Source organism: Crocodylus porosus, unplaced genomic scaffold (genome assembly GCF_001723895.1).
Source record: "Crocodylus porosus isolate Cpor-Errol unplaced genomic scaffold, CroPor_comp1, whole genome shotgun sequence".
Lineage (NCBI taxonomy): Eukaryota > Metazoa > Chordata > Crocodylia > Crocodylidae > Crocodylus > Crocodylus porosus.
In genome coordinates this window covers 2146085-2173388 of record NW_017728909.1, presented here as the reverse complement: position 1 = coordinate 2173388, position 27304 = coordinate 2146085, and the positions used below count along the sequence as shown (strand labels likewise).

At 39.8% G+C, this 27304-nt stretch overlaps 1 protein-coding gene across 1 annotated transcript; it reads right to left on the bottom strand.

Annotated features, from left to right (window-relative positions):
• TXNL1 (thioredoxin like 1) lies at positions 1-27026 on the bottom strand. Its single transcript, XM_019531755.1, has 8 exons — positions 26858-27026; positions 24732-24828; positions 22018-22191; positions 15142-15264; positions 14121-14190; positions 13346-13518; positions 7718-7822; positions 1-256 (listed from the first exon to the last, which is right to left on the bottom strand). Exons 1-8 carry the CDS (start codon positions 26953-26955, stop codon positions 227-229), a joined length of 870 nt encoding a protein of 289 aa, XP_019387300.1. The 5' UTR covers positions 26956-27026; the 3' UTR covers positions 1-226.
• Positions 27027-27304: the final 278 nt, after the last annotated feature.

Below are 27304 nucleotides of genomic sequence, written 5' to 3'. Positions count from 1 at the left end.
TTAAACTTGGCAAAATTAATGAATTTTATTTACAAATACATGTACCAAGATTACAACAGAAACACACTCTGAAACTCCATCTCAACAAAAGCAATGATTTATTGATAATGACATTAAATGAAACAGATTGACAGTCTCTGGCTACAGTCAAGCAATTATCCAGGAGCTGGAGATAAACTGAAGATCTCATTCGATTGAAATAAGGCCTTCCAGTGTCATTTCCATCTTAGTGACTCTCTCCTTTCTTGCCTACTACCTGATAAAAGAAAAATAGAAGATAACCACTAATGTATGTTTGCAATTGCACAAAAAATGTAATAGCCCTTAGTAATTTAAGTGCTCTTAAATTTTCAACTATATTCATTTTTCAGCATGCATCTTAATGCTGGCAGTAGAGGGAGCTGTAAATCCCTCCTGGAATTAAGTTGGACATGGAATGCATGTGAGAGAATCCTGTTTTCTAGTATTAATCCAGATAGCAAAGCAAGATCTCTTTTGAGACAAGTTAGGAAACAGTAACTGCAATACCAAAACAGCCCGCACTATTAAAAATATACACCAAACAAGGTACATATGAAGGGTCAGAGCCAAATACAATGTAAAAAATAAAAATACTATTCTTGAAGACTGCAACAAGCCCCTCCCTTTTGTACTCATACCCCAATTAGCTTTTCATTTCCTGCAACTATGTATACATTAAAGATAGGAGGTCTTGATCAGGAATTTTTGCATTGTAACGCAATTCAACACTGAAAAGTAACTAAAAATGGCGTATAGGAGCTTCCCAGTTTTGCTTAATTACTGCTGTATCAAACAGATTTGGTGTATGGGTAAGAAGCTTCCAATTCCAGATCTGCAAACCTAAATCAGGAACCAGTCAAACTGGATTATTTTTTTCTTGCACATCACCAGCAAGTAATGACCTTTTGGAACACGGATTAGCCCTCCAATTTCTGTGCAACCCTGTTACCTCCATAAGGTGGCACAGAGGCAGCTGACTTGACCTCAATCTTGTTTCTGCACAGAATGGAACAGAATCACTCTTACTTGGCTAAGATGAGTCCGATACAAGACATAGGGAGTAGATCCATTGTTAAGATGGAACCATTTTTAGTCACTTTGCAGAGGAGAAGCGCTTTTAAATCTGGTGTCTTGTAACCCAAGACAGTAAGCAGTTATTAGCCAGGGGGGGAGAGGTGGGGGAATAAACTGATTTAATGATCACTGTACCAGACTGGAAGATGGAACTTTCTAATATCAGTTTAGCCTCTTGATTTACAGATATGGCCCCATTTCTCCCTCCGAGTTGAAAATACTTACTTACCCGACAAGGTTTTGCCAGGAGTCCAATTAGGAAAGGGTTCTGAAACTGTTAAATCCTATGTTTCTAATAAAGCCACATTGTTTAATAAGCCCAATTTTACACTTCATTACTTGAGATTATTATGAGCAATGGTGACACTAATATTTCTAGGGAGTAAAAATTTATTTTAATAAATTGACTCCTGGGCTAAAATGTGTTAGAAGGATGGTTCTCACTGTGGTTCACTGGATCCTAAGGACAGGTCCTTGCCTGGCATGATTCGTAAAGCTCCATTCTTTACTACTGGCTGAAACAATTTATCCAGGCAAGACAAGAGGAACTGACTTCTCCCAGGATGTCAGTGAGGAACACAACCTACCCCATAATCTATGCCCGGTCTCACTCCTGCCCTGTCCTCTGCCCCCAGGGGGAATAGCCAAAGGCTTTCACCACTCAGCTCTTTCCATCAGATCTCCAAGCACTTTTCAAAGTAGGTCAGTCAGCATGTCTCCTAGAGCTATGTAAGAGCCATCATTATCATCTCCTCCTCCTCCAAAGAGCTGATGGACAGGAGTGTATTTACAGAGTTGTGAGACCTAGTGCTTAAAGCTAGAACAATACCAGTCCAGAAAATAAAATCCAAAAGTGCAGAAAAGAAATAGTTCATTTACTTGGGTTAAGATTCCATTAAGTCAAGTTAAAAATATAAGATTAAACTTGGCAAATAAGTGAGAGTGTAATATTTATTGTTTGGCTGTGTTTCTTAAGCACCAAGCAGTGTTCAGGTATGCATTAAGCATGAAAACACCAATATATTAAAGATTAAAGATGTTAGCAGGTATATAACATCAATCAAAAAATAAATCTATACCAGTCAGAGGTGGAAATTGTCAACACTCCCATGTGTATTATCTGCAAAAGTTAAGCATGCCAGTATGGATATTTTGTCATCATGGGCCAAAGAGATTCATTTGCTCCCAATCCAAATACAGAACAGCTGTAAGAATTTACACTACACAAATACTGCTATTCTTTCCATGGGCATTTGGTCTATCTCCCTGTCGTTGCTTTTTAAGATAACCCATATGGCAGTTGCTTGTTAAGACTTCAGATCTGAAGAAGGCTATGCAATTGTAACCTAATACAAAATGTTTGTAAATAAAATTTAAAAAATCAAATTCCCAGACCACTTCACAACAGTCTAAAAACAACAGGGAGTCACTCAAAATACTCTATTTATGTAAAATGCTAACCAACTAGTCAATTTATGTAGTGTGCTCAATTTGTACATTTTGAAACAGAAATCAGAAATTAAGAAGCCAGAGGTTATCCTTACCATTGACCGAAATAATATGGTATGATGATGTAATTGTTATACCCCATTAAACTCTCATAAAAAGAAAGAAAAGGAAGTACAATACTTTGCAGTCTTTTAAAAGCTGCATCTCAAACTGCTTTGAAGAATGAAATACAAGACAGAGCATGTTACATAAAACAAGTGGAAAAATGCTTCATGGCAAATCTTTAAGGCAGCTAGTTTTAAGGATAACAAAAGGATGGAAATCAAAAAACAAGGTGATAAAAGATCATATTTTTAAGATAGGAGATCAAAAAAAATAGCTGATGAGAAGGAGACACACGGGAAGGCTGCTCCAGATGACAGAAGCTGCAGAGAAGGCTCTTGTACCATTGGTGAGATTGTGGGAAAGGAGAGACAGGTGGTACTAGATGAGCGGAGGAAGCAAGAAGGGGAGCAGTGCGAGACAAGATCAATTAAAAAAATTATAGTTCTTCTGCATTTTTAGTTCTTTGGGGTTGGGAAGTTAAGCTGAAAAATAAACAAACAAAATGTTACAAGAAGCAGCTTGGAGTGCAAACGAGTAGCATTGAGACAAAAGAAAAAGCTACACTAATTCAAGGGGGGAAGAAGTAGAGGGAAAGGGGAGAGGAAATTTTTTTTCACATGCATAAGTCCCACCCTAAAACAGGTGCTTGCAGACATTAAAAAAGGAAACCAAAAGAAACCCGAAAGAAAAATGGTGCTTTACTTTAAACTTGGCACGTTCCCATGCTGAGCCCCATGCATGCCCAGAGAGTCAGCACATTACTTTAATCTTGCTCCGCAGCGTCTGTAAAGATCAGGCACATTAATGGGGCTATTTTGGTACTTCTAGCTACAGCGGATACAATCAGCTATTACATAAGTGCCAAAAATCCTGACTGAAGCACTGGATCTTTACAGATGCTGTGGAGGCAGGTTAAAGTAATGCGCTGCTTCTTCCACTAAAGAGCACTTTCAAAAATCTGCAAGCAGCCTATGTTACTTGTTGTAAAGGTTCTTTACTTCTGTTAATAATGAGTATAACAATGCACAGTAGGTTAAAAGCATTTTTGATATCAAATAAAAGTTCATTTTAAAAAAAAGCCTGCAAATCATCACAAGATTCAGTAACAAGTTACCTAAACTCTAGGGAACTAATAGGAAATAAAATAAAACCAATATCCTTGAAATAGTTACTGTTTTTACTGGTCTGGTTAACAGGGCAACTCGGCCTAGAAAAAGTGTGTGGTATAAAACATTTTAAAATTAATCAGCTACAGTAATTTAGTCTGCATTACAGATTGGGTAGAAAAGTAAAACCTTAAGTACCAACATATCCATGATGTTTGATTCCCATTACTACCACACATCCTACACACCACTTTTATTTATAAAGATGGCTGTTAAAGCAAGCAACCAAAATGTTTTGTTGTTGTTGTTTTTCGGGGGGGGGGGGGAGGAGGGTTGTTTTTTGTTTATAATGCAGCAAATTCAAAAGAAAATTCAAGTAAATTTACCCTCTGGCTGCTCAGGACCACTCTACTTAGGCAGGGCAAAAAGTCTCTCCTATCTCCCCAACCGCTCACCATAATTCAGTGCACCTACTTTGTACTAAAAATTTGTTCTGAAGTCAAGTTTACACTTCTCACAAGCTACAGTTCAGTTGTGAAAAGAGAAGCAGTAGCTACTCCTTCAGAAGGAGTGATTTGTTTGGTATCGTTTTGTTCAATTGACTGTAAATGAATAGCTGCATCCCTGTATTCCAATGAACTGATGAAATTACTTTTGAGATGCTTCTGCTAGTGGCTCTGCTGATTTTCAGAAAAAGATGTACACCACACTTGTTTTTTTAATACTGGCTACCTTTTTTGGGCAAACACATTAACTGATTGAAAGTATTTTTTGTGGCATATTTGTTGTCATTAATACTGGAAATAAGATTACCCTTGCTTGACTATTATTTAAGATAAAAAAAAGTATTAGGACAACAGAAGATAAGAAATGAAGAGAAGAGGAAGGAGTATTTTCTATCAGGAACAGAATTTATGAGAATGTGTACACCTACTACATAACTATTTCTATAACTATAAAGTTAGGTGAAAAGTGAGGGGCAGTTAGAGCCAAAGTTAAGACTAGTGAGTGAAGCAGAGTTGAAAATAGAAAGGTGTAATGAAGGTAACTTTGCACAAGAAGTGGAACCAAAAAATATTTAGTTAAACTTTATTCAGTATATTTTACCAATGAATAAAAATAATTTCCAGCACTAAATTAATAGAACAGTATGGTTTTGCAGTAAAATTGCAAAATGTCTGTCATAAATAGGTTAGAAACAACAGAGGAAGATTTAAATGTTCCAGACTGATTATATACATACAAGATATACATAAAATCTTGATGCCCATCTTGCTGTGGTCATCTGATCCCAGCAGTCTTTCCTGCCCAAGTGCAGGGGGACTGGAGTTAATGATCTGTAAGGTCCCTTCTAGGCCCTAACATTTATGAAACTATGAAAATCCCACATATCAAGTAAACTATTTAATGAGAGAATGTAAAAAATACATGTCTGAGAAATTAAAGGGGGGGGGGGGGAGAGGATTCACATTTGTCAGCAGCCAATTAACCCAGTTCCCTGAGCCTCTCTTTAAAAGTCATGTGCCCCAGCCCCTGAACCATTTTCATTGCCCTCACTGGACTCTCTCCAATTTGTCCACACCCTTTCTGTAGTAGGAGGTCCCAAAACTGAACACAGTGCTCCAGAAGTGGCCTCATCAGTGCTGAACAGAGGGGAAGAATCACTTCCCCTCAATCTTCTGGCAACACTAATACCAATTCAGCCCAGTATGCCCTTAGCCTTCTTGGCAACAAGGGCACACTGGTGACTCATATCCAGCTTATTGTCCACTGTAAGCCCCAGGTCCTTTCCTGCAGAACTGCTGCTTGGGTCTCTCTGAACCCTAGCTTTACCCTCCAGTGCATCTACTACTGCCCCCAGCTTAAATCTGTTCTGAATTAGTCCTTTTAATTCATTCTCTCATTTAAAGTGTTCACCTTTATGTTTCTTTGATAATGGTACATTTAAAGTTTCCTATACCTTTCTAAATAGAAGTCACATAGGGACACAAATATACACCTCTCTGCTATTATGAAGTATGCATTCCTTTTACTGTATCACATACATGTACAAGTCAGTGGAACTGGCTCAGTATTTACCAACACCGACAGGAGCTTTTCTAGGTTTAAAAACCTGAGCTTCAGAGCTAGGAACTGATGTGTAGATTCCCCCAACAAACCAGTTTTTTCTAGCTGCTTGTTCTATGTGCTTTTGCCATTTTATAAAGGACAAAGAGTGGGGATTCAGTGTACATGACTGCATTAAAAAGATCACTGGAAGCTACTCATAAAATAACATACAAGCTTAAAGGTTAAGATACACCAGTTGGGCAAAGCTGTGCAAATGTGCAACCTTAAACTGTAAAACTTAATTTTTTAATGAAGTTTTCTATTGTGGAAGCTCAGTCCTACCAGTGAAGAAGTTTGAAACCCTTCCCTGAACAGAAGTTCACCAATGAGGCTTGTTCATGTGTAAAATGCATGATTTATCCAATCATTTATAGGTAAAAAACTAAAAACAAACAACCAAAAGAATCCCCTTGGTGTTTTTAAAATCCTTCAGGTTCAGTTTTAGCTTTCAACTCAAATCCATTTCCTTTAGCAGTTAAAGCTTCCCTTCAAATGGAAACCAAGCCTACAAAGTTTCACTGTAAAAAATATTCCCAGAATCTTGTGAAATTCTGAAGGTTATAATAAATATTGACCCCATTCTTGACAGTAGTCACTACCCTGCTGTGATGCTACAGAAGGCAGGGAGGAAGGAGAAATTGAAATGTTTTTAAAAACTGCCATTTACACCGAGTAATCAAGACACTTCTAATATTTTGATACTTCTAATCTACACATTTCTTCTCCTTTTAACAACTGAAATGAAAAGAATGCATTAAACCACTATAAGCTGTAAATCCAATCACTCCTAGTACATTTATTATGACAGCTTTTTTAGCAAGTCTTTTCAGGTTTCCCTATAAGCTAAAAACTGTCAAACTGTTAAACTCCAATTAGTTTTTTTGCAGGAACCTATTTAAAGCAATGGGATACAAGTTGATCAATACATCCTTGCAATAGTTTTATCAAACGTTTCCAAGACTAGGACTGGAAAGTTTATCAAGACTTTTAAATAAATGAAATCTTGGCAAACAGAAGCCCTTAACTTCTTATGCCAAACATACTTGTTTTAAAGGAATTATGTTGTGAGTATAACTGTGATGTTATCACCTTCAAAAGTTTAAATAGTTCACTGACAGAAGACAAGTAATTTTATCTAGTTAGTGTGAGATGGAGATAAGGTAAAAGAGTTATAAATATCTTATCTCAAGTTAATTGCCTATTAAGGACTCTTTTTATTAAGATTTCAAAATCCCCATTTTCAGTTTGATTGAGGCTCTCCAGGAGCAGATACCAAAGAATAGCTTAATAGAATTTTCTTAGGAATAAAATGTTTTTAAGTTATACTAGAAGAACTGAAAAATTACATTATAAAATTGCATAAGGATTAAATACACTGGTTAGCGTAAAATTAGAAGCTCTCATATGCCTGCTTAATAACATCAATAAGATAAAATTGTCTGGTCAAGCATCTTTTCAGCTGACTCCTGCTTTCTGTTTTCCTCTGTTCAATGGTATTTCCAGAAACTGACCATCATGAAGACATAGGACAATATCCCATTTGAAACACTGCAAATATTAAAAATGATTTTTGCATCTTTTCCTCAAGTGGTTACTGCTGCTGTTTATCTTTCTCTCTCATGTTCTTCTTTTACACTGCTGGAGTGTTCCAATTTAATGATAGCCACGCACTTTATAAATAGTATCAGAGTAAGCACTTCAGTTTAAGATAAATAGGCATTGTTCTGAAAGGTGCAAGAGTTACTTTAAGTCAAGATGTGGAATTATAAAACATCAACTAAAGTGGATTTTTCAATTAATGACATTTTTATTAAAAACTTAAAATCTGCATTTCAGAATTAAACACCACTTACTCGCTTGAAGTCATTCATGTTTGTTGCCTGGACTGGAGTTCCAATAAATGTAAAATATGTAATTCTTGTTGTTTCTTCATCGCCATGATTTGATTGGACAAATAACTAATGAAGGACAAAACAATAGATGTAATATATGCAAACAGTCTTTCCCTTAAGGGAAACATTGCCATTTCCCCAAATCTTTAGAAACAGTGAGGCCAGGACAACAGATAACTTCAGCAGTACAATCCAAATTCAGACTCCCTACCACCGCCCTAACCCCTTTAAAAGAAAGATTCCTGCCTTCACGTTGCCAACACAAGGGAGATCTGTAGCTGACAACACAGGAAGTTCTTCCAATAATTGGTATTTGCTAAATTCAAGAGCAATTCAATATGGAAAACATACTGTTCTGAGTGCTTTGCTGGATGGATTATGAATTCCCCATTAGAAAAATTCAAAATATTCCTTTTCAAAGAGTTAATGCCAATTTATATACTCATTGCTAATTTGGTTCAACTTAACTTTAAAATTTAGACAACTTATAAAGCAGGCAAAAACACATAATTTTTTGTAGAGAGGGGAAACTGACAAGGAGTTGGGGCTAGAAGACATATAGGAAGGCAGAAGAGGGATTCAAGGACTGGAACAGACCTCATAGCTTTCCTGACTTTGCCTTGCTTGAAAGCAGCCATTGGTGCCTTACCTCCAAGTGACTGGAGTGGTGGCAGACTGAAGGGGGAATGCATACGTCTGTCTTTGAATACCATGGATGCATGGCTCCATTTCATAGGCAGTAGAAATAATGCTTTAAAATTATTTTCAACTACCACAAAGCTGATTTTTCCTCTAAGGCAGGGGTTCTCAATCTTTTTAGAGAGTCAAGGCACCTTGGATAAACTTGAGGTATCCCTCTGAAGATGCAAGCTCTTAGTTTTCACTCTTTTTTGATCACAGAAAAATAAAGCAGTTTTTCTGTTGCAAAGAACTCAGAAAGACGCTAACTACAAATTTCTTTTGGAAATTGGTTTATCTCGTAAATCATGTTTGTGCTAAAATTGTGTGGAACCTCTGGCATTTTTGAAAGGGCATCAAGGCACCTGGGATGGGCACCCTGGTTGAAAACCATTGCTCTAGGGCCTGAATAATCTGAAAGGACAGAATCTAGGCTAGTAAGAGTTATGAAGAAATCCAACTGTAGGAGGACAGAAGCAGCAGAACAGAGTATAGGACATGGTGCTGAAGTGTGGTAATATATTAGGTTGGTGTCTTCGATTATTCTGATGAATACTGAGGACCCTGCAAGTACTTGTATGTAACTTAACTTTAAGACAAAAAATAATCCTATAAATGCAAGAAGACTGTTCACATGCACACAATTGCAGGTCTGGGGACTATACTTGTACTCAGTGATTTGATGCAACTAGACTCAGATTTGGTCAATATTCTTAGAGGAGCCAACTGGCAAAGACAGTCTTTGAACGTTGCATTATCCGGGAGAGCACAGGCAGCCTCAGAGAGAGGCTGGCAGAAAGGGCAGAGAGCAGAAGTCAGAGCAGCAGATCAGCTAGGAAGCACAGGGCAGAATGCAGAGCAGCAGATTGTGTTGGGGGCAGGACTAATTTGTGGCAAGCCTGCCAAAAAGATTGCCCGCCCCTCTGTCTTGGGGTATGGACATATGAAGCAGTTTCAAAAGGGCAGCAGCTGGTGCTTTGTATCTGCTGTGGGTGGACAAGCTGGGAATGATACAAATGTAGCAAAACCACTCTGGATGAAGCAGTGTTAAAAGCCTGAGCTTTTCTGCTATATTAGTATCACTCCAGGCTTGTTCACATACAACCATTAAAATGAAACAGCCATTGCCCTTTGAAGCAACTCCAAAACATACGAGTGTCCATACCCCCTTAAGGAAGCCTTCAAATGGTACGCTCAAGGACAGGATATAATTCAGTAAAATTTTTGTGTCGACCCTTTCCTTTTAAGCTGTTCTTATCCGCTCCCACAAATGAAACTTAAAGGAAGTGAGTTTTATTAGGTATACAGTCAGAGATGATCCAAGCATGGTGCAGGGCCTGGGACATGTCGTCCTGCCCCTGGACATGGGGAAGCCAGCAGCGGATTTGGCGGGGGGGGGAAGAGGGGTGGACACGCTGAATTCAGCAGTGGGGCGGGGGGGTGCCAAGTGATCGCCGTGCCGCTTTGCCCGGCTCTGCGGGGCCCGGGGCAGTTGCCCTGATTCATACGCCCTAGGGACGGCCCTGTATACAGTACACTGCTTAAGAGTTGCACAGTATTTCATAGTTCCACAGGAAGTTTCTCAAGCAACACTTGAGAAGATAAACTTACAAGTACATATATGAATCCATGAACCTGGAAGAGGACCACTGGAAATTATCAAGCAGTGGATATGAGCAAGATGTCAGAAGAGACAAAGAAACATTACTATGTATCAAAGAAGGTGTTATACAAATTTAATCTGAAAACTTTTCAGGTGAGCTGTAGGGTCCCATAAAAATATCCTGGATCTTGTTAAACATAATTCTGTACAAGTGTTTTGCTTGTTCTAGGTTGGCTTCTGAAACTACTTACTGAGACAATTTACCTTTGATATCATGCCTTCTGTAAAGCATTATATTCTAGGTATCTGGCACAGAATGACTATGTCTAGCCTTCATTAAACAGAGGCTGTTGCCATTCATTTTCTTAAGGGATGGACTGGGTAACAAAGTTGATGATTCCAGACAAATGAGGTTCAATGGCAGGTTGCAAGTAGTCATTAGAAATAAAAAGTACTATGTAATAATGGAAAGAGGAATATAAATAGAAATGATACAATTAGAAACTATGAAGTATAGAAAGACGATAAAGGAATTTAACATCAGGGGAGAAAACAGAGCTGATACAGCTAAGGAAAATTGAGAATTAAATATATTAAAAACCTAAAAAAACCTTTATAGTAATAAGGCTTATTAAAGATAGAAAACAAAATTGTTCACATATAATGAAGCAGACTTGAATAAATATTTTTGATCTGTATTTGGAAAGGAAGAGAACAATTTACACCTATGACATGAGGACAGGCCTCCTAGTCCATTAGTAACTAGGGAGGATATTAAAGTGACATCTACCAGAGATAAGCAGCTTTAAATCAATGGATTTGATGGCATGCACCAAGGAACAGCTGGCAGAGGAAATCTCTGGTTTCATACTAGTATTTAATAAACCTCTGGATACTAGAATTTTTGAAATGCAAAAGACCAAGTACTGGCACAATGTTAGCACCCTCCCAAAAGGGATGAGCAGGATGATCAAGGTAAATTTAATGTTGTTAGTCTGACTTCAATTTCAGAAAAGATGAGATAAGATTCCAGCACCAGTGATCAGGTTTTATGTAAAAATAAATGTCTGACATGAATGGACTTTCAAAATTAAAATTATGAGTTTGGTTGAAAGAGAAACCATAGACATATTACTTCTGTAAAGACTTTGACTTAGGTCTGCATGAACTTCTGATTAATGACAGCATTATTGAGAGTCAATAAACTGAACATTAGCTAGAATAAGAACTAGTTAAATGGAAGATCTCAAAAAAACAGTCATCAACAAGGTGTTTATTAGCAAGGTTTCCCCAGAGATCAATACTAAGTTTGACGCATGCAACACTTCATAAACATTTTGGAAGTAAATATAAAGAAGTTCCTGCTGATGGAAAAACCTGTGAATGACAAAAATCTGTAGAAAGTCCTACGTATCAACTTGGACTTCCTAGAATGGGGCCCAATTCAAACAAAAAGCATTTAGTACAACCTAATGCAAGATCATAGTTCTAAACAGAAAGAATGCAGGACAAGCCTATAGAATTGGAAAAGGTATCTTGAAAAGCATTGCCTGAAGAAATTTAGGGTTCACAGTGGATAAACATGCTGATGAATTTGAAGCATAAAAATCTGCCAAAGCGCTAATACAATCCTCTCCTCCTCTTTTTTTTTCTTCCATATTTAAAAAAGAGAGAGAAAAAACCCAGAGAAAATAGTGAAGAGAGCTACAATAATGATTTAGCGTCTGGAGAAAATGCCTTGGAGAGACTAAAGAACTTGGTATGTTCAGCTTAGCAAGAAGTGACTGAGATAACAACAGTGTATTAGTATCTGCAAAAGGTGAGAGTCTGGCATACTACACTGCTTTCAAAAAGTAAAGAAATGCACAGAAAAAGTAATGATGGCTGGGAGCTCAAATCAGACAGAAAATTCTGTCTTTATCTTAACAGCGAGGGTTGCAGTTCTGAGCTCCACATTTTAGGCCACTTATGGAGTTTTGGTGAGCTGTTGCAGGCTTGGGAGGGAGGCAGGAAAGAGGGCAGTGCTGACCCAGCACAGTGGGGGAGAGCAGCAATTGAAGAGCCTTGGGAGGTGCCTGACAGAACAGGCAGGTGTGGTCTCCAACAAGATCGGCCTGGGACCCCTTCAGGAAGGCCATGCTCAGCCAGGTGAATTGAATGGGTCCACAGGGACCTGTGAGCAGTGTCTGGGTGCAGGACAGGCAGGGCTGGGATTGTGGGGAAGTAACAGCATGGGGCTGGGGCTCACGGAAGACCTACGATCCGCTCCCCACACGTCCCCGCGACAGGCACCAGTTCTGCAGGCAGGCATGTGTGGGGAGTGTATCAGGGCTATGCCCTAGGCTCCAGCCCTGCACTGTAACCTTCCTACGATCCCAGCCACAGCCCTGCTCCCTGCCTGTGTTCCTAAGGCCACATCCCATCCATCTGGCTGAGCACACCCTGCCTGAGGGGGCCCGCCCATATGGAGACCTCACCTGCCTGCCCACTCCATCTAGTGTCCCCAGGCAGCAGCAGTCAGCCAAAATAAGCTGCTGCAGCTCAGGCTGCCAGGAAACTGATTCAGGCCACTGTACCACCCCTACCCCACTGCATGCCTGGGTGAAACTGGCTGCATGTGCCACAGCCTGGGCTGCTCCCCATTCCTAGGCCAGGTAGAACCAAGGGACCCACTGCAGGCCAGATAGAACCCCTTGGCAGGCTGGATCTGGTCTGTGAGTTGTGTTTTGCCCACCCCTGGTCCACAGGCAGATGAAAAAAAATGATAAAGGGGCTTGATGCCAAGGAATATGAGAAAGGGTGACAGAATTAGACATGCTTAACTTGAAAAGGCAATCAAGGGAAGATGTAATAGCAGACTTCAAATGAAATGCTGCTATAAAGATGATGGAGAAGCAGCGTTTCCTTTGCTGCAGAAGGCAGGACACAAAGCAATAGCTTTAAATTGCAACAAAACAGATTTAAATTAGACCTCCAAGAACTCCATTCCTGTTAAAACAACAAGGCACTGGAACTGACTGTCCAGAAAAGCTGGGAAGTCTTCTTCATTGGCTAGTTTCAAGGACAGGTCGGATAAAGATTATATAAGGATGATTTAAGAGTATCATATCTGCATAGGATTGGGTCAGATTGCCTATGAAGTCCCTTCTAGTCCTGGGGGTCTATGAACCCGAGCTGGTCATTAATGTACAGATATTCTCGACTGTCATATGCCTTATTCAAATCTTTAATTCAATCTTCAATTTTCCCTAAATGTTTTGAAAGTTTTATATTAGTCTGTATGAAACTGGAGAGAAAGCTTTACTTACAGTTACACTGTTAACATTCTGAAACTTTACATAGCGAAGTGGGATAATACCATCCTCTTTAATGTCATCTGGTGTTAGTTCCAGGGCTTGGGTTGGTTCACTTCTCTCTGCCTCTTCAAAATCCATTGATCGTGGGAGGTTTATAAAGATTTTTACATATTTAGGACCTTGACCTGTGTTAAGAAATTTAAGTGATTGAGCCACTTTTTACAAATATAAGATTCCAAAAATATTTTAGGGGAGACAATATTGGTTTGTTATATACTACCACCTGGTGGTAATTTAATTTTTACCACCTAAAAAACCCACTTTGCCACCTAAAAAAGAAATAAAGTAGTTTAGTAATTATAGCTTCATCCTAAATAATTTTTAAGTATGTTCCCCTTTCATACCATGCACTGTCAGTATAAGCACCTGTGACCTATCAAAAACAAAAGATGTTTTAAACTACATGCAACAAAGAATGGGCACGGTTATTCTATTGATTACTTATTCCATTTTATTAACCCCTGTTTTTAGTATTTCAGTGAAGATACTGAAGGATTTCCAGAGGGCACCGGGATCCGGGGACAAAGCTGCCAAAATTAGTTGCCTTTGCTGTGATAATGTGGTATTTACAAATAATAATCATACTGCTCAGGAAACAGGTACTGCAGCAATTAGGTTTTGGATACTTGAAAGTCTAGTTAAAATCTGGACACCCACTAAAAACTATAAAATGGAAACTAATTGGGAGCAAGTTTATTGTGTGAACAAACAAATGCACATTACTCACCATTATCTGGTCCTTGAAGCTTCATAGAATAAAGCTTGACAGGCTGATTAAAAGCTACAGTAATAAGCAGCTGTGGAAAAAAAAAAAAAAGCATGAGGCATTCCTGAATCCAGGACACTTTGAAACAGAAAGCAATAGTTAACTAAATGAAAAGTGAAAATTCTTATTAATTCACAGGAAATGGCAAAATGTGAATCCTTCCATAAAACAATTAAAACATGACTACCATTTAATACTGCTCAAGCAAAAAGCCTTTGCTGAAAGCCATTTCACCAGAAACTTGAAGATTGTAGTCAGAGGTAAGAGTAAGTAGGTATCTAAAAATCAAAGTCCTAAACCTAGAAAATCTTGCTTATGGTATCTGATTAGGCTCATACTTTTGGGTAGCTCCAAATCTAGATGCTACATCTAAGGTGCCTAAAAGTGGCCCTGTAGACACCCAAAAACAACACCCACAAGTTTTCAGAAATGAAAAGCTTGAAGCCTAAAGGTCAAGATAACTCCAACACATTTCATTCTCTGAAAGGCTCCAGACAATTTAAGATTCTGTTGATAATACCAAGCACATTTTAAAGTATTTGCTCTATGCTTTGAGTGCATCTAACAGACTATTTCTATCCTTTTTTTGAAATGTCATAGGTAGGGTAAAACTAATTTACTCCTTACCTCCTTTTAAAAAGGTACTGCGAATTGAAAAACAGAACTGTTTTACTATTTTAATTCTATGATGTTAATGTTTTAACTGTCTTTACAGCTGGCTATTGTAAGGTTGCTGGTAAAAGCTTTGGTACTCAGCATTTTGGTTTAACCAAAAACAGAAAATGAGAAAAGCTATTATAGTTTTCTTACACAGTTTTTACTTATTTCTCCTTCCCCTTAAACTTTTGGCTTCTATAAGCCAACAAGAATGAAATAACTGTTAGCCAATACACAAAGGAAAACCTGTTTTTGTGAAGGAGCTATTCTAAATTGCAAGACACGCATGGACAAAGCCCTCCAGCCCCAATCTCCCACAGCATACCTGCTCATCACAGTCTGATTCCAGATAGGTAGAGTCTTTACGTAAACAGTTATCAAACCCATGCTCGTCACTTTCGTTAAGACATTCACAGCCGGCTTTATTAATAAATGGCATTAAATCCATCTGAAAGAGAAAGTGTTACTAAGTACCTGAAAGTCAACTCACTCAACAGCACTAGTATGTCTCAGCTAGTAAAACTTCTCATCATGAACAGAATGAAATCTAAAGAAACAGTATTTCTCTCTTCCCCAGTTTTTAAAACAAAAAAATAACCTTATTATGAAGGCATTACAGTAAGACCATATTCATTTGATATCTGATAGTTCAAAGTATTGGATACCTCAAAACTATTGTCACTCCCCATCTGAAAGGATACGTTTTTGTATGCCTTATCATGCAAATAATTTGAAATGTCTCCGTTACATCTGAAGCTGTTTTCCGGTCCCTTAGACCAGGAAAGACTCGTTAATTTGAAACGCAGGGAACCAAAAAAATACCAACTTTGAAATACTTTAAATAGGTTCAATATAAATGTATTAAAAGTAATTTGTATGCACCTAAATTCTTATGGGGATGTATAGACTTAGTTCACCCTTGGGGGCAAGGCTGGGGTTGAAGGGATCAGGGATAACTCCTCACTTTATCAGTTAGTAAGTCCTGCATGCGAGTGAACTACGTCTGTATATACCCACAATAATTTACATGCATGTAAATTCCCATGTGTACATTTATTTTGAACACATTTATTCCAAAGTTGCTAATATTTGTCCCCCACATTTCAAAATTTACAAGGTTTATACAACTCCACTGTATGAGTTGTATAAACATCCTCCCCCACGCCCATTTACAAGATTTGTAACCACACATTCCCTGGACCATATATTTACTAAGATCTCAGTCAGGGAAGAGAGAGTTATCTGAGGCTGTGTTCTGACTGCTTTATCAAACCTGTATCCCCAAAACTTTTTTGACATGCAGTTTCAGGACAGGGATTATAACTTATGTTTTAATGATCTTGTAGGAAAATCCAGAAGTGTACCTCTTCAAAGATAAACCATACACCATAATAGAACAGTCTAGTAACACTTGGAGCAATATACTCTAGGCTCCATTTGCAAAGCTAATCTTTTTATATCTTTCACATGGAGGGTTGGGGAAAAAAAAAAAAAGAAACTGCTAGTTTCATAAAAGGCTTTGATGACTAGACAGCACACATTTCCAGCAGGTTTGGTATTTAATGAAGACTTACCAGGTGTTAAGAATTCCCCAGCCTTTTTGAGAACAGCAAAGAACAACAATTGCTATATTTACTGTATACCAAATTTCTTCATAGCTGAGCTCTCTTATATAAAGAATCTTGCTAAGGTTCTTCACGCTTTAAGAAGAATGAAGAGAGAACACCAACAGGCTACCATTAGGTTACAACTTTTGACTGAAGGTATGATCTATGCTGCGGTGAGCAAAATATGGCCCACCCGGCAATTTTATCCAGCACAAGGCAGGAGGACCCCACCCAGCCCAAGCGTATGGGACAGCCTAGGCTGCAGTGCATGTGGCCGTCCCATTGCCTCCAGGGACAGAGGTGCTACCTGGGGCAGAACACAGCCTGACCTATCCCTGCACACGGCACTCAGGCAGGCCAGGAGCTGTAGTCCACAGGGCTGGGTGGTACAGTGGTTGGACTCAGCTTCCTGGTAGCACCTGCAGTGGTGACTCGCTCTACCCTCACACTCCTGGCTGCTGCTGCCAGCATGTCTGCTGTCAACACTCCCAGACTTGCTGATCAGGCACCCCAAACCATCCGCCTTGCACCTACTGCCTGGGGTGCCAGATGGAGTGGACAGGGTGTCCATGGAGACCAGGCTGGGACCTCATGAGCAGGCAAACTCAGCTGGGCAGATGGGATGGGGCTGTAGGCAGGCAGGGAGAGGCATCTGGGAACAGGAACAGATGAGTAGTGATCATATCATGGGGCAGGGACAGCACAGGGCCAAGTCCCAGGGCAGAATTGTGAGCCGCTCCCCACATGTCTCTGCCCTGGCCCTGGCCCTGGCCCCATGATCCCAGGCCTGCCCACTGGTTCCACTCCCTGCCTGCCCACAGCCCCATCCCATCCACCTGGCTGAGTGCACCCTGCCTGTGGGGGTCCCAGCAGTCTCCGGCAGGACCCCCACCCACACACCTGCTTCATCAGGTACCCTCAGTGGTGGGTGTGGGATACATGAGCCCAGAGAGAATCAACTAGCATCTCTCCAGCTGCCTCCCCACCCGGGGGTGGTGTAAACAGCTGCGTTTCAGGGCTCAAGCCGGGTTAGCACCCTGCCCTCTGGTTCAACAGCTCACCAAGATTCCTGAAGTTGCCCTCCGGCCCAAATAAATTGCTCACCCCCGTCTACATTTTTGCACACATTTATTTAGCATTTTTGGTTTCAACACAAAAAATGTCCTAAAAACAATATATATTAGGTTCCCCTCCAACAGCCCTAGATGAAAAAAAACAAGTGCCTGGCAGTGCTGCTCCCTGCCTGCTTCCCCTTTCTCTATGTCACTCAGCTGAGAAGTGGGGACAACAATTTAAAAGCTAGAGGGATCAGGTGTTTGGTTTGGGGAACACCTCTGTATCCCCAGCTCCCAGGCCTTTCACCTTCTCCTTGCCATCCAGTGCCCAGCTGACTCGGAGCAGAGCAGGATGAGGCAGGATGCTGTCACAGCAGCAAGTCTTGTGAACCTTACCACCATGGCAAAATGCCCCTGCCTCACCCTGCACTCAAACGCCAGAGTAAGCAGCAGGCAGGGAGCAGCTGGCAGCTGCCCCTCCCTCCCCTCCCGGTCTGTGGGTTGAGGATAGTGACTGCCCCCCCACCAATCCCTCTACCTTCTCCAGACTGATGACTCCAGTCTTGGGAAGATATGGGAGCGATTCCCCCAGATCAACTCCTTTTGGTCCTAAAGAGAAGTTAAAAGCCAAGGGAAACTGTGCAGATATTCAGTCTTCTGAGAGACGGGAGCAATTTAACTCCCATTGGTTCCTAGCTATTTTCCTCCCAGTGGCTATTTTTTCTCCAGGAGAAAAAGCTTGAATATCTGCACACTTTGAGTTTCTCCCAAGAGAACAGTGATTCTCCCAGTAGAAAATGAACGCTTGTATATGACCAAGGTTTCTTTTAAATTATTTTACGGTAGAACATCTCCCTACCACCCCACAAAATAGCCAAAAGATAACTGAAGATAGTCTACATGCTCAGACTCTTGGTTTAGTGTTGTCTTAACTACTGTTATAAAAGGTAAGGTAGCCTAAGTCCCTTTTCTGCCAGAAGCTCCAGCACCACACACAAAAACATGAAATCTCCCAACCTAGCTAACTCATAAGCCTGAAACTTTTGTTTCAAACTGCCCAGATACCTCCAGCCTAGATAATAGAAAAATGTCAACCCTAAGTGTCAAGGTTTCGGAAATCAGCATGCAAATAAAGAATTGGACTCCAATTATAACTGTGTGCATAATGGTGTGCCTTCAATGTTACCAAATTAATTTTAACCTAGAAAAAAAACCTCTTAATTTTATGAACTTTCTCTAGTTAAAAAGAAAGACCATCCACCTTACATACTTTGCATTCATTTTACTTATTTTTAATGTGTTTGGGGCTGTGAAGCCAAAAAGCAAAACCTTTTATAGCTCTGCATTACAATGTTGCCACTCAGAATGTGACATTATCTATTAGCATAAGTATTTACATTCACATCTCGATGCAATGCACACTGTGGTACAGTCAACAAGTAATTGGACTACTGCAAATTTGAGTGGTCTATATTCCTGTGCTTTATTTACATAAGAAAGATTCAGCTGGAAAGGTAACCTGCTTGTATTTGTAGTGGAGTGTGGCTCTATTTAGCTATGAATTCAAAGTACTTAACATTCAAAGAGATGCGTTTTTGCATTTAACAACATAATTCTAGGTTTCACAGATACTCTTCATAGTTAAATTTAATACACCAGATTTGCTAATGCTAACTGCAAACCATCATGCTACTGCACCATAGCTATCAAATTACTGACTATGAGAGGTTCTAGTCTTTGAAATAATAGAACATATTCAAACAAGTGCTTTTATATTTCTGGCAGGAAAAAAATAAGTGATCTCTTTTTAGGGAGAAACATTATACCAAATATTGCTTAGCGAACGCCACCTAAGATGACAGCTCCAGGAGAGTGTTTTGTCACATTAAGTTACTCATTTACATGTGTTTGTTAGTACAGCTGTCAGACATGCTTATGATTTGCAATGCACAGTTGCCTTGAGGTAATATGAAAACAAGCAGAGGATGGTGAAAATAATTTCCCGAGAGCACTAAGCATTTCAAATCAAAATACTCCTTAATGTCGCAGTTTAAAGAGATACTTGGAGTTGAGGCCAAAGTGTGAAAGTGTTACCTGCACTTTCAGCAGCTACTAGAAAAAGAAGGCTGTGACAAAATGCTTCAATACTGTAATTTTTTTCAAGCTTTTGTTACAAAGAACATTTTTTCTTGTTTATTCAGGTCCAGTGCTGTTTTTATTATAAAACTAAGAGTTTAAAACAGTTTAACAGTAATGCTTCAATAAACTGTTTAAATTACCACTTGGTTTGTGCCGAACGCGATATTCCCTTACAATTGAAGCATTGTGGTAAAGCCCTGGTGAGAGTTAAAAATTAAACTTGTTCGTAAGTTTTTTGGTTAGTGTTACCTAGTCTATTTTCATTAACCAACATGAAAGGATACAAGTGATCAGCATTAACAATATTTAAATTTACTACATGAAAAATCTTTGTTTTCAATATTTACCTTGAACATTACTACACAAATAAAAGTTTATAATTTAGAATGTTACTTTTCCTCCACAGAAGTCTACAAATTACTACAAAATTTAGAGGAAAGTGGTAGAGGAGGGAAAAAAGCTGCCAAAAATAAAGAAATTCCTAAAAGACTTTTTAATACAAAAATAATTAATGTATTATTAAGCGAGAAGAACACTTTTTAAAAGAAGCTTGACCTGACAGAAAAATTGGCTTCAGCAGTTTTTACAGCCTAACCTAAAACATATTTCTTTTTAGGCTTACCCTTTTTTCCCCAACTGTTAAACTGTAGTCTGTATTTAATGTGTTGTTATTCTTTTAATTTGTTTCTTTAATTTTCAAAATGCTGATGGTAAAGTATTTCTCCAAATATCTATCCCTCCAAAAATGGTAAGTTGATTTTCACTTCAATGAAGATTTATGTTGGTTGGGCCAAGGAAAAAAAAAAAAAAAAAAAGTTACAGGGTCCTGCTACTGCAGCTACATTAAACCACAGTTTTCTGACAGACAAAACACTTGCTTACATTTTTAAAAGAGCAAATAAATGAAAATTCACGCACTTCAATCCTTCCAGATGCAAAAGAAGAGATGCATGACAAAATAAAAAAGTGACTGTAAACTTACAATAACCAAAAGAATAACTGTTGTCGTGCTTTAACTGAAAGAACTCCTACTGAGCTGGGTATTACTTTGAACATCTTTCTTATCACCAGACGACTGCTACTTATACACTTGTGTTCTACAGGTGAGGGAGAGTAGCCATATTCTGTGATGTGGTCCAGTTTTGCAGAAGTCATCAGAAATTATAGAAGGCCATAACATACATCATTTGACTATGCTCCCAATAAGCTGCTTCCAGCAAACGTCTGGGCAGAACTGCATCATTACAGCACAGTGAACGCTTGCACATCACAAGGATGGGAAACTGAAGCCCATTACTGTGGGTTTAGGGACTACAGTATTTTAGCTCCATCATCATAATGAATGATATTTTAACCACACAAGGCATTCAGCAATTAATATTACATTTTACTCACTAAACCAAGTTTACAAGGGATGTTTAGGTTCTTGTGATTTACCTTGTCTACTACTTCCCTTTTACTATTGTGCTTTATAGAGAGCCAGTATGTGCTCCACAAAGGAACTGCAAAGTGCCAGAACAATTAAAAAAATGTGAAAGGAAGACAAATGAATATGCAGTAAGAAAAAAGGCCTACGGAAAATACTGAACAGGTAGCAGAGAGGCAAGACTAGGCTACATTTCAGAGAATAAACTTTAAAGATTTTTGCCTGTTCCTGAAATAACTGCCATTTTCTGGATGAAACTTCTAGAAATGCTTGAGGAACACAGATGGAGAAGTCTGAGGGAAAAAACCTGCTCATTAAGCAACCGTAGTAAAGTTTTCAGAATGAAATTTAAAAAAAAAAAAAAAAAAAAAAAATCAATATCCTAAATGATGGGAAGAAATCTCCAATGATAAGAATAAATAACCAAATTTGTTCCAAGACTGGAGCTTAATGGGCACCTATACATGCACACTGACGCTGCTCTGATGTGCTGTAATTACAGTGCGTTGGAGCAGGATCAATTATTACTAATTACTATGCTCCAGCAGACTCCAGCATCTCGTATATCAGCATCCCCGCACTGAGAAACAGCAGCAAGGGTGCTTTAACTAAAGTTAGTTCGACAAACTTTAGTTATAGTGCCACCACTGCCATTTTTCAGAGCGGGGACACCAATACACGATATGCTCTGGGTGCTCTAATTAAAGCACCCCCTCTCTCCCCTGCTTTCCAGACCATGTGTATAAACACCCAATAAGCTAGCAAACAGAATTTTTAAATGCTATATTAGCTCCCTAGTATGCATACAAATCTCCAACAGTTTTGAGGAAAATGAAAACTAAATGAATGTTCTTCCCAAAAATTGCAACACACTTCTGCCTAACATTACTCAACTTAGATAAAAAGTTCATTTTTAAAGAGATTGTTTTGATACAGCTCTTAAATATTTACTTAAACCTTTTAGAGATACTTACATATCCTTTTGGAATATCTGTGTCCTCATTATTTCCAGGATCATTCTCAAGATGCTGTTTAATTTTTTCTTCTAATCCTACAGCATCTGCTCCTTGATACTGGTCAATTCGCACTTTGTTTCGGAAAAACAGAAATGTTGGTGTTGCTGATATATTATTGGTTGCAGCTGTTCCCTAGAATAAATTAGTTATTAGTGTAGCACAATAAAACTAATATCAAATAAAAATTACTAAACTCAAAAACAGTCCCATGGTCAAAGGAGTATCTTTATTAATAGGCAGAAATGTTAGCAATTATGATTATCTGCATCTTGGCATGTTTAAAAGGTAGTGCTGGTCTGGGGTAGCCTTAAAACTGAAGGCTTTGAGAGAAAGAGGCTTAAGAAACCTCTAGCTTACCTTGTTCTCCACCCCTTCAAAAAGAGGGTAAAGCCACATTTGGGTAGCAGATAAATACTGTTGCTGTTAAAATTAGGGAAAGAATGGAACAATCGCATTTGTTCCTTTTTCTGTTTGCTCTTTATCAGACATTACATCCTGCCAGCTCCCCCAGATGGGTTGGTTAGGGTATGCAGAGGTAACAATCACGCTGAGACATGCACTCACTTCATTAGACAGTTTGTTCTCCCGAGGCAATCATATCCATTAGGCTTAAAGAGCAAATTTCATTAGTGTTAAACCCAAAGGTTCCTCACTGACCTCCCTCTCCAACCAAGTTATTTTTAACACAATTTTTTTTCTGATTTTGATGATGCTGTTATTTTTAGATGCTAAAGCTACCTGATGAAGAAGAAAAAAGAAATTGCTTTGCTGTATTTAATACTACGCCACTAAAACTTCCTTTTTCAAAAATGTATTTCAGATTGTGATTATGAATATGCAATTTTAAAACTGCATTTTGCTGGGTACAATACCTTCCTGCATGCAATTGGTAAGCTTAACTTATCTTAAGAAACATTAATTTTAAACCTTACTTTTTTTACTTGGAATGCACAAAAAATTTAGAACGGTTGACTGGATTTTAGTGACATACTTGTTTAGTAAAAATTTTGTTGGTACATCTTAAAGATGTCTTGGCAATCCTTTCAAAATTAATGAGAAGTATTTACAGACTAACAAAAAAAAATGTGAGTGGTTTTCAACATTTTAAAGAGTCAGAGCATCCCTTAACAACTATTTTTAATTTGGACTCATCCCTGGTTGAGAACCACTGCTGTACTTGCCTCTCTTTCCCTCAGTGATTCTCAAGCTGGGTTCTGTTGCACGCTTCTGCCTGTATTGGGGTTTTCTGATAAGACTGAAGCAGGCAGGAGCAGAGCGATAACTAATGAATTTTCTGCCCTGGGCAAAAATCCCGTGTTGGTTGGGGGATGAGAGGAAGGGAGGAGGATGGGGTGTTACATGCCCTGGTTGTCCCCAGCTGCTCCAGCCAGCCAATGTAAAAGGCTGCTTCAGCCCAGACTAACCCCACTGGCCAAGCAGTGCAAAGGGCTGCTCCAGAGACTATGCAGAAGGGTTGGGCTGGGCTGTATAAAAGACTGTGGCCAGAACACACACCCTCACCACAACTCTTCCTAGTTTAACCCTACACACTCTTAAAGCAGTTACATGGTACGCCTGCCCATAGCCAAGTTTGTTTAAAGACGGAACCTGACATATTTATGAGCAAAACTCATGATGTGCAACTGCGACAGCAAGAGAACAGGTTTGACATCCCTTTCAGTCTCAGGTTCCTACTCCACATGTTATCCAATTATTCCTGGTTACACTTATTTATCCCAGTCCAGATAAAACATGAATGCTTTCATGAATCAGCACACTTCCAGCCATCTCACCCACCCAATAAAAGTACCTGTTGTCTTTGTACATGTACATTCTTTTTACTAGAGCAGTGATAAACTTCATCCTTTACAAACATATTTTCATTTTGTATTTTGTCTGCATTCCTAATACAGCTACATATTTTTCTACTTACCTATCCTTATTAGTTCTCATAACATGTCATAATTCAGCACTACATACAAAGTCTGTTAATATTCTTTAGTCATTCCCTTTTCCAATGAAAATAATACCTGTAGAAACTCAATACCTCTCTTGATTTTCAGCTTCCTGTTATTAATGTTTAACTTTTGGGTTTAGGTTCTTCAGTCAGATCTCAATTTTTGACCCTGTTACTATCCAAGTATATTGAAAATAGGCCCAAGTCATTAATAAGTGTTTTGCCAAACATTTATTTTGGTAAATATTTATGTTTACTAAAATATAAATCCATTTACAGAACTCCTTTTGGCTACTCTTTTGCTTTTTGTTTCCATTTATCCTCTAATTTATGGACAATTGTCAGTGTTCATAATCCTGTTCTACTGTTCTCTTGGGTTCTGTTGAACTTTCAACATTTAGTATTTCCCCCTGGACCCACTCCCACACACTTAATATATTGTTCAGTTCGGTTTTAGGAGTTTCAGGATGGTCATGGCTAAGGTCTTTTTCTTCTTGAAATAAATGAAATGAGTTATTCTGTCTTTTGTTAGAAGCTCAGTTTTCTAAGTCTTCTAATATCCTTCATTCATTAAGTTTTCATGTGTATTCTAAGACAATGTAAAAATGAATACAATTGACCAAGCTGACTTGCTTTTGTTAAACAATTTCCAGGGATTACATGTCCTAATGCCTCATCTCACAATTATTAAAATATATATTTGTACATTTCTCACCTGGCACTGGTGTACATCTACCTCCAAAAATGTTGCCTGGGGATATTTGTTACTCAGAGCATTGAAAGCCGGAGCTATCCTTAAACATGGGCCACATCTGTTTAAAAAAAAAAAAAAGTTTATGAGTGGAGGTGGTTTCTGAAGCTAGAAAAGACAAACGGAAGTCAACGAAAGTTGTGTATCCTCTGACTGGCTCTCAGACATCCTCTGTAGGTTTCAGAATACCCCTTCCCTGTTGGCAAACATTCAGCAAATGGATGCATGACTGAAAATGAAACACTGAAAGACAAGTATGCAAGCTGACTTGGCACTTCCTAGTTATGTTGTTACTGCACAGTGATAAATGCTTTTATCATTTATGTTTAGTCATGTTTACACTACCATGTTTAATTAGCCAGGAAGTACAGGGAAGTTCCACCCTTGGAGCAAATGGGAGATTGCCACTCTCAAACAGCACTGACTTATAATCACAGCAGAAAGATAGGGCCTGGACCACTGGTACCAATCTAGGATTTCAATTAATAGTTTCATGGTTACAAGGGTCAGAAGGGACCTGAACAGATCATCAAGTCCAACCCCCTGCTCTAGGCAGGAATGAGTGCTGGGACCATAATACCCCACCCAGATATCTATCCAATTCATATACTGGACTTTCACTTTATGGATTATTATTTAAATATCTCTTCACAAAAGCATCACCATTTCTGATATCCTGTGGTTTCCAGTAAAGACTTACTCTTCTATGATGGTATTCTCTACACCAGAGCTGTCCAGCTTCTGGTGGGGGACTGGGGGCTGATGGCTGTAAACCCCACATGTAGCAGTGGGTGACCCTCATTGTGCTGCACTGGCACCCCTGCACCATGCAGAGTCCCCCACAAACCCATAGCTGCAGGCTCCCGCAGCCCCACAGACTGCCCACCCCTATGAGTGGAGACAAGTAGCAGGTCAGAGGGGGGCACCTGGAGACTGGCAGCAGCAGCCCCAGGAGAACAGTGAGGAGTGGCACCTGGACAGGGTGCTCAGGGGCCACAGTTTAACATGTTTTACACAATGGATGGTATGCAGCACACCTTCCTCTTTTTCTCTTGGTCACTGATTCACAGAAGCATAATTGCTGCAGCAAGGCATACCTTTTGGTCATTTTTGTAATCCACAACTGGGTAATTTTTGTTGGATATAACCTCTTACCTAGTGTTCATGTGCTTTAAGAGTAGACCACACTTTAAGGCAGGGGTGTCAAACATATGGCATGCAGGACAGTGCCAGAGCCCTTGTAACTACAGTCCTAATTTCTACAAGTATCAAAGCTATTTCAAGGCAACACCAGAACTTATGGAGTTAATGCCACAGACAAATTAAATTTGCTTCTGTAGAAATTAATGAAACACTGTTCATTATAAGAAAGCTATGAGCTACCTTTGTTCCTTGTTTAGACAGTGCCTACTAAAATAAAAAGGCTCCTAAGCAGGTTGTCACTAACAGGGTTACAGATTCACATTAGTTTAGGGCTGGAAAGGACGTTGTGAAGTTATCATGTCCAGCCCCTTGCTCTGGGCAGGAAAGACTGCTGGGGTCAAATAACCCAGCAAAAGGGTCACAGACAAAGCCTAGCAAAACGAGCTCCCAACAAGAATTCATCGTGGTAGAGGAGATATCTTTTATTAGACAAACTCAGTTGCAAAAAAAAAGTATTTGCAAGTTTTTGGGCATATACGTGCCCTTCCTCAGGCAAGGAAGAAGGCAAAGATCGTAAAATTTCTCCCAGAAAGAAATAAAGTTTGATATTGTACAGGAAAACTGGAGCAAGACAAGTTCTCCTAGCTGGAAAAGTAACTCCCAACAAAAAGTTACTTGACCTCAGCGGTCCCAGAAAAAACTAAGAGACCGGACACCCCATCCCGGTGACTCCAATGCAGTGCTGACTTTTGACATGGTTGTTAAACTGCTGCGGGAATGCAAAACACTTAACGCCTTCTTTTATCTATATTTATACCTGTAAGTAAAAGAAAGCGCCAAGTTGTATTTCTCTTTATATCTACACAGCTAGAAGAAAAAGCGAAGTTATACGTAACCCGCCCCACAAGCTAGCAGCTGGGCCCTCCCCGCGCAGGCCCCGCACTCACCCCCGCATGGTGAACTTGACCACGGTGAGGCGGGAGCCGGCGGCGCTGAGCTCGGGCTGGAACTCGGTGTCGTTCGCGATCACCTTCACGCCGACCATCCTTCCGGCGCCGCCGCGGGGCCGCGATGTGCACAGTCACGGCGGGAAGGGGCGCGCCCAGCATGCACCGCTGCAGCGCAGGCGCAGCGGGACGCGCCCCCGCGCCGCGGCCTTCCGGGAGGAAGGGCCGGGAGAGCCACCGCGCCGCCCGGCGCGCCTGGGCGGCCATCTTGGCATAGGGCACGGAGAACGCATCCGTGGCGCCGGCGGCCATTTTGAGTGAGGGAAAGGGGGGGAATCCTGGCGGGGGTGGCGGCCGTCTTGGTTTGGGGCGGAAGAAGGCTCTCAGGGGAGTGTAACGGGATGAGCAGCCATTTTGGTTGGAGCGGAAGCAGGCTAGCGGGATTAG